Here is a 13,195-nt window from a genome sequence, read left to right on the forward strand (position 1 = left end):
CCCACTCCCTCATCGAAGTTTACGAAGGAGCTGGAGTTGCTGCCTGCAAATGGTAGAACAAGGCAATTACCAAAGAAATCTCTTTGCAGAAAGTTACCGCCCGCTCTGCATTCTCGAAGCTTCTCGATGCTGCTTGGCAGATGAGACACGCGAGCCCCTGAATTTTCTTCTCACTGAGTGCGTTGGGGTCTGTGCAAGAGGGAAAAAAAACCAGGTCAGAAATCGAGTCACTGCAACAGTTCTCTGAGAAGAAATATCATGCATACAAAGGCCTGCCTAAAAAGTTATTTACAGTACAAGAATACTGTAGTATTGGCTATATTGGTACGGTATGATAATGAGTGCAATTCAGCACAACCGACAAAAGGGTACAGAAGAGAGGACACCGAGCGCTGAACTTCAGCGCTCAGTGTCTTTTCTTCTGGCCCCTCCTGTCGGTTGCGCTGGTTTTCACTTATTACAGCACAATTCTTGCACAATGCACTATGTTGCTTATGCTTGCAGCGAGGCTCTTAAATAGTGCTACAAGAAAAAAAATAAACGAAAAACATGGTTGATCCTTCTATCATAGGAATCGGTAAAACATGAAAGCAAAATGTGTCCTTATAGAAGTAGTTCAATATGTACTGTACATTATTATAAGAGAGCTTGTGCAATGTCTATTGGTGTTTGACAGCTACGGCACCACATAACGTGGATGCATCTACATTGACGCTTAGTAAAACAAATACATCCCGATGACTAAGGTACCCTTGTGGTCATAGATGTTTATGGTAGCTATAGTAGTTAACGGTGAGAGCGGAACCAGAAAAAAGCGACATGACAGCCAGAACAGGGTGACTGATTGCACACCAAACTTGGGCTAAGATAGCCCACTCACGGCATGTTAGAGTTAATGAACACCACTGCATGACCAGAGGGAAATGCAACGCGCGTCAGGTCTTCTCTCTGGCCGGCAGTGATTATTCGTTGGACGAGCATAAGTGCATAATGCAGAGCTACATCCAGGGTTTACAGGTGCATTCCGGAAGTGGCAGAGCTATGTTTCGTATGAGTGGATGCTATGAGCGACGTTGACACTTGAGATAGGAAGCACCTGGGGGTTTGTTAAGGTATTGACCAAACTGCACTTCTATCGAAAATGCGTCAAATGGAAAAGATCCTTAAAAACGACAGATTGAAGGAACTAATCATGGATTCCATGGTCATGATGCGTTGCTGCATTGTACCATGAACACTGCGAGAGGATACTGGTAGATATAAAATGTGTACTTTTCAAAGCGTGCAAAGTATGTGACTGTGGCGCAGTGGATAGCGTGATAGGTTCAACTTCCAATGACGGAACTTTTTAAGACAAATGTGTTTCATGCCAGATTTTACCACAGCTCCGCTGACATACTTCTGTCATGGAAGTGACGGTGAAAAGCACATACTAAGAGATTGCGAAGAAAAAAAACCAGATGGTAACCATCTGTCACGTGGAATTGAACCAGCAACCCTCGATTCTCAGCACGCAGTGCTAACCCCTACGCCACAGAGCGTACATTGTCTGGTATGTTAACGGCAAGCAATTTAAATACAACAATTGTTTGGCTGTCCTGAGAGCTTTAAACTTTAGCGCGTTTTCGTTTTCAGTGGCGTGATGAACTATCTTGTATAACTATCTTGTATAACTATCTTGTATAACTATCTTGTATATAGAACAATTGCTAAATGCGGTAAATTTACATTGAAAATACATAGCAAAAGTTACTGCGACAACAAAGGAAAACTGCAATGACAACCGATATATCAAACTCCATGTGCCTCAAAAGTGCCCCAGCAAGTTGGCTTTCCCTCGTGGTGACGGGAGAAACTGCCAGCGCCACCCCAGAAAAAGTGATTTAAGCCCAGCTGTGCACGGGCGGACACACCCTTGCAAAATATTGTGTTATGCTTACGGTGCTCACAGTCAACCAGAGGTCGTCGTGCTTTCTTCAAGGCGCGGATGCGGTACAAGTGAGCCCCCTTTTTTTTCTTTATATTTGTGTAACTGCTGCTGCCTCTTTTCCTCAAGTCCTCATCCAGGGGGGTCTGTGCTCTTGCCTGTTGGCGCTCTGTGAACTATTTAGGGGTGAAGCTCCAGAAGGCGTGGGTCTGTCCGTCCCTTGTATGTTTATATGTATGTATATATGTATGTATGTATGTACGTGACCGCCAGCCTACAGTTCCACATTTGCCAACTGCCCACTGCTTCGTCCTTGCATGCAAACATCCCACTATGCCCCATCGCTGATCCACCACTTCACCGACCATAAAACAATTACTGTTGAGAAGTAATCAATATGAAATGCAAGATGGTCGTGTACTTCTATCCAGGTGCATGTAAAAAAACCATAGATTGACCCACTGTCTCCATTGCTTGTTTTTACGTGACCGCCTATAGTTCCACCTTTGCAAACTGCCCACTACTTCGTCCTTGCAAACATTCCACTACGCCCCATGATCGATCCACCACTTCACCTACCATAAAACTGGTTTAATGAAGAGGGAATGGAAGCGACGTATAGCTACCACTTACAAATAATAAAATTTTTTTGCATAAATATATAGTGTTCCTCACATCTTTGACGAAGTAGTGGGCAATATTCGTGAATGGTTCACGGTTTAGCGATGAAGCCCTCCAGCGCTTCGCCCCACTCATTATCATTCACTTCGTGGATATGCTGCGATTTTTTGGTGCGCTTTCATTACTTGTGCAAAGAGGCAGAATTTGCCTTTTGCCGCGAAATTCGAAATCATAAATCGAGCGCAATGAGAAGTTGGACGTCGCCGCCGCGTACCAGATTTTAAGGAGCACCTCCAGTACTATTCTGAAGAACAGGGCAGACATCAGGGCCAAGTCGGACGAAAGGCCACGTGCCCGTGGTGCCCGACGTGTGCGCCCTGCTGTGTAAGAAAATGTGGAAATGGCCGTTTACAAGTGGTTTGTGGACGTTCGGTCGCAAAACATCCCGATATCTGGCTCTACAGTCGAACCTTGCTTTCTTGCTTGGCAGGAACCATTTCCTAGGCGGTTCCGGCTGGTTACAATGGTTCAAAGAATGGAATGACTTAGTTGGCAAAACAGTTATGCGTGAAAGCAGAGCTGTGGACCTGGACAGTGCAGAAAAATGGCTCGAGGAAAACTGGCGAGATATCATTTCCTTGTGACGACACCCTGATTTCTGATGACAGCACTGAAGACACCGCAGGTGTTTCCGCCGAAAATTCGAGTGAGCTGGCAAAGTTCCCGGGTGCTATCGAGGGATCGACATAGGACGAGTTTGTCAGTGCGCACGATGATGTCGCCATCATGGGCCAGCCACACAAAGAGGATTACGTTGCAAACGTTGTGCTGACCACGAGTCAACGCGACTGCAATGAGGAGATTGACGATGGCTTGTTGCCTACATCCTCCAAAGTGATTAGTGCATTTGCGTTGGTCCGGTGCTATTGTGTGAATATGGAAGGTTGCGACCTCAGCTGCTCCTACTCGTTGGACAACATGGAGGCATGTGCACTGCCTCAGGCAGCGAAGCCATTGAAACAGAAAAAAGTCCAGGGCTATTTTAATCCCAAAGTAGGGCACACGAATAAGCCTTCTCTTATTGGATGTGCCTTTGCATAATCAAATCCTATATCGGGCCTATATCTAATTATGCCATATATCGAACTACTAAACACTTTTTGGCGAGTTCGATATACGATGCTATGGCGAGTTCGATCATTATTATAAAGACTAATAGAACCTTTCTGGCAGAGGTCTCCTAATGTTGCAATGAAACATAAACTTGTTTGAGTGTGATGATAAACCATAGACTCTGCTTAACTCTGCTCACTCACCATGCAACGCCTCCTGAACGATGCTGTCCAACTCAGAGCTGCACTCTCGTGGAGTGGGCGAGAAACCCTGGACCTGTGAAAAAAAAAGTAACTTGCTAACGCAATAATTGACAAATAAAACAGAGGTGTGATGCTTCTCACCAATACACCTCACTGGCAGGCGATAACCAGAGCAAACAGGAAAAGAGAGAGTGTCTGTTCATAGTCAGGTTTTCTCTTGAATTCTGGATCAATTTTGATGAAACTCGGCAAGTTTCTATATAGTAATTTTCTGCTGATTTGAAATATACAATTACTTTTCTGGTATAATGTGTTGTTCATAAAATGCAAAAAATGTATTTCGTGGGCCTTATGGAAAGGAATATTTCTTTTTCTTTCCGACTGCGAGAGTTATAGAGTAAATCAAAGTGACGAAAATTTCGAATCAATACTTTATCCACTGCAAGTGCGACTGAAATGAATGTTTGAAACCCATAAAACGAAAAATTCTGAAATGTTGAAAATTCGTAGATGAAATCCCAGCCTAAAATTTACCCACTGGCAAATAAAATGTTCAATACACCGCAACTTTTGTTATAATGGGTTTACAACACCCATTTTTGTTGTACTACACACAGTTCTGATTCTTAATTGTAGTGACATGCTGTTTTACTCATTAACTCTCTTGGTTTAAAGAAAATCATGCTCCCCAAAAGGTCCATGAAATATTTCATAATTTAAAGGAGCACTGACATCAAATTTATTTATGCCAAGATTTTTGAGTCAGCGAGTAGCTATAGACCCCGTAGCAGCGATTCGCAACCTAAAATGCAACAGAGGGATGAATAACTATCACTTTTATTGATTTATATTACTGGGATCTAGCACTATTCAAAAACGGCCGGCAATCCCGCCATGTTTAGCGTTGGGAGCACCAGCAGTGGCGCTACCCCGCGCTCACCTCTAGATCACGCTACAGCTGACCACTTCTCTACAGAGAAGAGTGACGTCAGGCTCAGCTGCTCCGCAAACATTTCGTCTGCTAGGCGGACACATTCAGTCATGCCTTGTCACCTGCATTGCTGTCGTCGGCGTACAAATTGCCAACTCGGGTTCAATACAATAGTCTGGAGCTTGGAATCCCCGCGATTCTTGATGTCGTGAATTATTTTTGCTTCGACCGACCTTTTGAAGAACAGGGATTCCGAAATGGACACCGTTCCAAGCTGCACTGCAGAGGTGCCCGAAGATGCACGCTTCAGCCATGTTCGCTCGTGTGTCTCAGTTAACTATATTGGTGTGTTTTGGCATGCAAAGCATTCAGATATACGCAGAGGGGTCAATGTAATATAGCTATCACGAATGAGCATCAGCGGAGAAATAGAATACGTTTCCTGCTTGTCAAGTTCTTTTTTGCGCCTCCAAATGGCCCCACCTATGCAGCCTCTCACGGTTGACACGGTATTACCACTCTTACGTGGACTAAAAGTCTACAGATGAACTAAAATTCAACAATACCTGCATGTTACTTCTTAGCGATGATACCTCACTACACGCTCTTCCACTTTTGATAGCTTGTGGTCGTGTTGATGTGTAACACATACGTGATATGAAAAGACATCCTCATTGCACTTTTTCCGTGCTTCGAACTAGGCGACTGGAACTCGCGATTCCCCGACATGCTGACCGACAAGCACACGTTTAATCATGCTCTTTTCTTTCGCCATTCTTTTAAAGATGGTTTTCGTCTTGATAGTTTCACGAAATCATTCAAACCGGTGAGATGAAGATCAGAAGCGACGAGCCACAGCCGGGCTAGACTGCACCTGCGCGCGCCAGCCCGGCCCTAGCCCGGTTGCGGACAAGCGAGTGCGTTTCTGCACTTAGGAGCCAGTCGGCGCCATGATCAGAACACTCGGATCGTACACGTCATCGCTACTAGGGCATCGTCACTCAGTATGGTATTTGTGGAATGTATCACACCAAACACGTAGCAGGGCAGTCTATTTTTCATTTTTTCTCCTTAGCTCTTTTCTACGCTGTTTGAAATTAAATTAAAATAACTTCCACGCGATGGATGCCGTTCAAATTTGGCCAAGAAGACCTATGCATACCAAGCGATCGAATGATGGACACATCTCGATCTTGAAATTTGATGTCAGTGCTCCTTTAAAAACTACACACTGTACTGGAAAAAATAATTGCATAGTATTTGAAATTGGAACTGGCACACAATTGTACATAAGCTCACCATGTTTCATTTAATTTAATTAGGAATAAAAACCTTTATTAAGAGCAGTATCCCCCACAGCTTAGTTGCTTTTATGATTCCACCAATAGTGACTACATTCAAAAAGTTACTTCGGTAATAGGATTCACAGACATTATCTTTCAATTTCCCTTGTGTATACTGAAACTTTGAAATACAACCCCGTGAGGGGGCCCTTGGAGAGAACACATTGAAAAATCCAGCTACTTCACTGGTATTAGTAACTTATAAATTCTTTTAACAGCAGGAAAAAAGAACTACCTAATGCACCAGAAGAGGCTTGATGAGCCATATAACAAAGGGCAATGAGTGATCGCTACACTGCATAAAGAGAACTTGTTGTTGGGCTAGTTGGTAGAGCATTTCGAAAAGTTAATTAGAGCGCGAAAACTTGACACGTACACTCACACACGCACACACCCATGCAACCACACGAGATGACGTCACAACCACACGAGATGACATGCGCAACCAGGTGCGCATGTCATCTCGTGTGGTTGTGACGCACGATTTTCTGAAACGAGGATTCTGGGCAGAAGCGCAAGTAAAACTGCACGTGAAGTGTTAGAAGCCTTTTTCATTAGAAAAAAATAAAGATCACTGTGTAAGCGCCCCTTCAATTTCGTTGTTATCAAGCAAACTTCAGTTTATCGCTCTAAGGCTATGACATTGATTAACTGTACGTTTTGATAATGTATGCTGTTTAGCCTTTTTTGGTGTGTGTGTGCACAATGGGTCCTGTATATATTCAAACCTTCGAGCTATGAATAAATCAGTTGGAAGTGAGCGCTGTGTGTTTGATGCATGGGTGTGTGCATGTGTGAGTGTACGTGTCAAGTTTTTGCGCTCTAATTAACTTTTCGAAACACTGCATAAAGATTGCCAAACTAGCTCAATATGATGTCCTATGGTCTCTATGACCAGAACACAGCAGCTTGGGCTACCAGTACCTCTTTTACGTGGGTTATTAAGTGCATTCAAATGAGTGCATTCTGCAGCCATTGTCACATGCCGCTGCAGCGGAGGAAGATTTAATGATGCTTGCGGCATAATGCGCTCACCAGCAAATGTATTCAAGAAACTCGCTCCACTGTGTGAGAGAGTGGGGCTTCAGCGGCGTAATACAGCCGACGGCACTGACAGCCTCGAGTTGGTCGTATTTCCGAAGCATCATTTTTATTATTAGGAATAATGTTATGTATGAAAGGGTACCTCAACCAGCTTCGATTTAGAGCACGGTTTCTCAAAGTGCGTTCTGTAGACTCCTTCTTTGGTATTTATGTGAACCGCTGATAAGTTTTTCCTGTATTCACTGTTTCTGCCATCTCTGTGCTGTCTCTGCCTTCTCAGTTTTGCATTTTTCGACGTTTTAGTGGGCTTCCTGGAGTTTAAGCATGCATCGACTTGCCCAATGAGCGACACTCTTGAAATTTTGCCCTGTTCTTCACTCGCTCGGTCACTCGGCGAACCCAGGGTGCAATCAGATTGAGGAACCTCTATAAGGGTGCCCGAGTGCTAATTGGCCCATCTCAGTTAAGTCAGTGTATAACAGAAACAGCTTGTAACCAGCCAGACTCCGAAAACAGGCCGTGTGATTAAGCTATGGCACTCGAAGGGGCCTTATATTACCCCCATGCGCATTCCTCCTGTCTAAAAATAGGTGGTGAAAATGAGACAAGGGGCATGCTGCAACTATTTGCAACATTGTATGCTTGTGATCAGGCATTTGCAACGCTATTCTATCTGAAAAATAAGCGCAGGAATCTGCCGAATTCAGCAGCCAACATGCGGCTGTCCTAGTGTAACTGAGCCTCATATCTATTTGTCAATGCAGTGAAAACTAGTCAAGTGGCACGTCAGTGCGTGAATCTTTCAATACCCTTGCCTTCAAATGTATTGCAAATGAATGTAGTGTGAACCGAATAAAAATTGTTACATGAAAGAGAAAGAGGGGTGGAGGTTTCTTGGTATTTAATGGAGATTAGCAGGCCTTCCTACAAACAACATGCTCTAGAACCCCTGATTTGAGAATAAACAAGTTCACAGTGTCATCACAATCAACAATGCCAAAACGTGTCAGCACTGCATGCCACCTACATGCACAAAACCAAAAAAAAAAAACAATTTGGAGCTTTCTAGTGGCAGTCCAACTAGTTCAAGATTCAACGTAGATTTAGGAGCAGAAAGGAGAGAGCTCTTTTGGAACAGACAGAATAGTGTTTGGGATCGCTTGGAGCCACACATCGATGAGTCTGCAACTTTCAGCAGCATTTATTCTGCTAATGCGTAGATGTACTAAGCTCAATGCGTGAACGATAGCCGCAAGTGGCAGGCTTTAGAGTGCCATGCCCTTCTAGATCTCAAAATGGTTAGGTTCAGTAGTCCCTACAAATCACTTCACTCCTCAAGTCCTCGTCCATCAATATCACTTCACAGGATGCAGCGGTGCCAGGGGGCTCACAAACAGGGTTCCGCACAAGGGACAGTGCTTAAAATTAATTTGACTATATACCGTTTCTTTCCCGTGAATTTACAGAGTCTACTGTTTTAAGGAAAGATTTTTGCGTTGCACATTGCATTCACCAAAGCCACCGTAAGTGGCATCAGCAATTTGGTATTCTGTGAACAGCAAAGCAACTCGTGAGACTGCGGCGCTCTAGACTAGCGGTGCGCACGTGGTGGTTGTGCCCTATATGCTTGAAAGTGCAGTTAGCACATGGGTGAGAACCGAACCAACATTTAAGGCTGGCAGCCACTTTTGTGGACTTATTGTGGCAGCTGACAGAGATAGTTTCGGTTAAAACAGTGTTTTATAGCACGAGATGTTAGTGAAGTCGTACGTTTCGTGCAACTCGCAGCACGTCGGTGTCTGTACGGCTCAATTTCTGTGCACGCTGGTTCAGCAGCATGTTTTTTTTTCTACGCCACAACAAAAACCCACGATGAATGCTTCGATGCACACGAGCAGCAGTGCCACTATTTCGTATCTAATAAGTCCAAGGTTTCTCTGCTTTAAGCAGCGAAACCTAAATGCCTTGGCATCCCTTCTTGTGCTTTGGAGAATCTATTTGAATGTACGAAGGGTACTTCAACAGAAACTACTGAGGGGAGTATTTTTGGTTTTCCGCCCACGGTGCTAACCGTTGACAAGAACTGGAATGGTCTGACCATGCTAAAAAGCTTCGCAGAGCCATGTTGGCCTCGCCATAGTTTTCTTTGTTTTCAGCTGACTAGCAGAGCGAGCGGTAGGCTTTACCCGATTTCGGTGGCACATGCCTGTTTAAGATGGTTTCGTAATACAAGATACAAGAAACCATTCGCTAAACAGCGTCTGTTTGAAAACTCATTGTGGATAGTTTTTCAGTAGTCACACCGTAAACAGATGTAAGGAAGGAAACTTGCTTGTCTCATTAATTTCCTCACATATTTCTATGTTTTGTGCGCACCGAGAAACTTTTCATAATGAATTCCTACTAACTCGCCCAATTTTCTATACCTTTACACAAAAAAAGAGACGATTCCCGAAATTGCAAGAGCTGCACAACCAACCTCGCAGTGGTTCGGTCCTGTCTTCGGGTCAGGCACGGGGTCGCAGGCGGCAGTTGCGTCGTTCGTGGGCCGCCTGTCGACATCATCAGTGCTGGGGGGACTAAACTGCTGTTGGCGCTCCATCTCTGAAAAGCAACGGCACATGAAAACAGCTATTAGCACCTCTGTTTTAGCTACGACTTACGTCCAATACAAACCCATACGTGTTTCCCAAGCATTGCCATAAAAATCAAATGAAGGAAAATTAAGGCAGCTTTGCACAAGGGGTGGCAAGCCTGAAGTGCGGACCCTGCCAGCCTTCTTTGTGTCTCTTGTATTTTCTCTTTCTTTCCTCCTACCTCTTTTTTTCTTTATTTCTTTTGCAGTTTTTAGTATTTATTTTTCTTTCTGTACTTTTATTTTAATTCCTATTCCCCCCTTTATATATCTACTTCTGGCCCTTGCTTTCTACTTGTTTTCATTTTCATGTTTATACATGGTTTTGTCTGCATTATACCAAGCGATGATGACAGCATGCGACAACTCGAGACCCTAAAGAGCTCCCTGCTTCATGTCCTCATTGAGGTGCTTGCAAAACAAGACACAGAAGGCTTCTCTTTGGCGCAAGCCCGTGCAAACTTACTACATATGACCAATTTCGGTGAAACGAGCTCTTTAATGCTATTGCGTAAAAAATTCAAAGCACACATCAGTGCCTGCGACAGAGACATCAGCCATACCAACTGATGTTTGTTAGGGTGACGGCTCAAGAAAGGATAGAGCAAAAGACTGTACAAAACTTGCACAAGCTGTAAAAGTGCAAAAAATTAATTTTCGTTATTAATGCAACATGAGCACGAGAAGATAATTTTTTGCGCTGCATGTTGACGCCAGTAGTGCTGGATGAAGCCAGTCAATTTTCATGTTTGAGGAGATGTCTAAGGCTTTCACAAGCTTAAAAATAATAAAAGCAGTAAAGAAGGACAGGGAAAACGCAGCATAAGTAAGCTACATAGCAGAGTAAACTGGAAAACTGCACGGGCTTTCACAAGCTTAAGAAATAAAAACAGTAAAGAAGGACAGGGAAAACGCAGCATAAGTAAGCTACATAGCAGAGTAAACTGAAAAACTGCACTGGATGACCAATTAAACTTTAAACATGCTACAGCACCGTAGTGATAAATAAATACATAAATAAATGAAATCCATTAAAACCAGGCAAAATCTACATGAAGCATTGCTTGATGCTCCTCATTTGAAAAATAGCCTAGTATTTATTGAACCAGCTGTCTGTTGGTTCAACTGGCTGTTAGTTCAATTTTAAGATATATGTATTTATATAGAAACAGTAATGTATATATAGCCCGAAAGATTGGATATGCACTGACAAAAGTTGCAACCACTGCACTTCCACGACACGTTAAAATCCACCAGAGTTTTCGAATAACTCTGGATTGTCCACAGATTTTCACTAGATGTTTCAAGAAAAAAAAGGCATGCTTTCATAGTGGTAGCAAATCTTAGAATGGAAGCAGCATGTGCTAGTTACTGTCAAATTTCTGGCTTAAAGGCTTCATTTGATGCAACATTTTACTGTATTAGAGTTTTCCCAAACTTCCTTGAAGGTAACATCACTCTGAAGATGTAACTAATCTTCACGGGTACATTTACACTTCACAGTTCCGGCGAGTGCCGCACGATTGCAGCGCCAGGGCTCCTCCGGCAAATCCGCACGGGTGAGGGCATCCGTAGTGGTTGCTCCTGCCTCGATATCAAACTTTCGCCGTAGCTTCATGACCAGTAAAAGTACAGAAGGACTCTGCTTTTGCTAAGAGCAGCATGTATGAGAGAATTCATCTGTTTTATTATCATGGGCAGGAACCTTGCAGCAATAGAAGTGAGTTTCGCAGCACATTTCTACTTCCGTACCACAGCTAACTTACTGGAGCTGAACCAGAAAGGTACTTACCAGCAATCCTAGCACCTGTGAGCAGCAATACAACAGGCAGACCAAGCGTGGAGGTTGGCCGCAGCCATGGAAAGAATAAAACACAAAAGAAACGGCCTAAATAGCTGCAATACGCATAATAGTCCTCATTTCTTTATTCGTGTTTCTTAATGCTAAGACTAAAAAAAATCACAGCATATCCATACAGTGAATTATGATGAGGGGGGTGAAGCGCTGGAGGGTTTAATTGCTAAACCGTGAACCATCCGCGAATATTGCCCACTACATCATCAAAGATGAGACAAACACTGTATATATTTATACAAGAAATTTTATTATTCGTAAGTGGCAGCTATACGTCGCTTTCGTTCCCCCTTCGTTATAATGACTTTATGGTCGGTGAAGTGATGGATCAGTGATGGGGCATAGTGGGATGTTTGGAAGGACAAAGTAGTGGCAGTTTGCAAAGGTGGAACTGTTGGCGGTCACGTATACAATCAAGGGATGGACACAGTGAGACAATCTATGGTTCTTCAACATGCACCCGGATACAAGTACATGACCATATTCCATTTCATATTGGCTACTTCTCAACAGTATTTCCTTTATGATCGATAAAGTGGTGGATTGGGGATGGGACATAGTGGGATGTTTGCAAGGGTGAAGTTGTGGGCAGTTGGCAAAGGTGGAAGTTTGGGCAGTTATGTACATACCTTCAAGAGATGGACAAACCCGCATCTTTAGGAGCTTGGCCCCTAAACATTAACATATCTCACGTACCATAGAAATCAATGTTACGCGAAGCATGCGGATGAAAGGCGAACGGCGTAATTTTTCGGGGCAAAGCTCCTAAAGGCATGGGTTCCTCCATCCCTCATATGTATGTACCTGACCGCCTATAGTTCCACCTTTGCAAACTGCCCACTACTTCGTCCTTGCAAACATCCCACTATGCCCCATCCACCACTTCACCGACCATAAAGTTTTTATAATGAAGGGAGAACGGAAGCAACGTATAGCTACCACTTACAAATAATGAAATTTTTTGCATAAATATATACAGTGTTTGTCACGTCTTTGATTATCTTGTGGGCGATATTCATGGATGGTTCATGATTTATCCGTGAGACCCCCAGCGCTTTGCCCCACTCAACATCATTCACTTCGTGGATATGGTGTGATTTTGTGTGTGTGTGTGTGTTAAACGACACATTACAAAATAATGCTAAAGATGCGCACACATGCATGTTCAGCAGTTGAGTATGTTTGAACGAGTTGTTCACAGTCGTATAACGGTGCTAATAGCAACATAGTTATTAAAAGCACCAGAATCAGTAGGTTGATATGTCACGCTTGTGCTAGTGAGGAGAGTAGCCCTGGTTAATGCGGCATTGATCAATTTCGGTGGATGGCATTAAAACGATAAGAAGGGGGGAACACGGCAATGAAAATCATTGTAATTATTTATGGAGGTGAAATGATGAAATTCAGCACACTGATGAGATTTGTTGCGCTGATATTATAACCTAAAGTGGCTTTGATGTCTAATGTAGCTTCTGAGTTACAACACTTTGTAGGCTCTCATCGTCATCCCGAAGTTATTCATT

The 13,195-nt window shown here is 43.4% G+C and overlaps 1 protein-coding gene across 1 annotated transcript in view; it reads right to left on the reverse strand.

Moving 5' to 3' along the window:
- LOC119177890 (MIF4G domain-containing protein) overlaps positions 1 to 13,195 on the reverse strand; it is a 58,038-nt gene that overhangs the window by 12,376 nt on the left and 32,467 nt on the right. Inside the window, exons 4-7 of the mRNA XM_075887313.1 lie at positions 11,610 to 11,624; positions 9,662 to 9,786; positions 3,865 to 3,937; positions 71 to 189 (exon numbers count right to left, since the gene is read on the reverse strand). Of these exons, the coding sequence (XP_075743428.1) occupies positions 71 to 189; positions 3,865 to 3,937; positions 9,662 to 9,786; positions 11,610 to 11,624 (332 nt within the window). The remainder of the gene's footprint in view (positions 1 to 70; positions 190 to 3,864; positions 3,938 to 9,661; positions 9,787 to 11,609; positions 11,625 to 13,195) is intronic.

This window comes from Rhipicephalus microplus, chromosome 1, assembly GCF_043290135.1.
Source record: "Rhipicephalus microplus isolate Deutch F79 chromosome 1, USDA_Rmic, whole genome shotgun sequence".
NCBI classification, from domain to species: domain Eukaryota; kingdom Metazoa; phylum Arthropoda; class Arachnida; order Ixodida; family Ixodidae; genus Rhipicephalus; species Rhipicephalus microplus.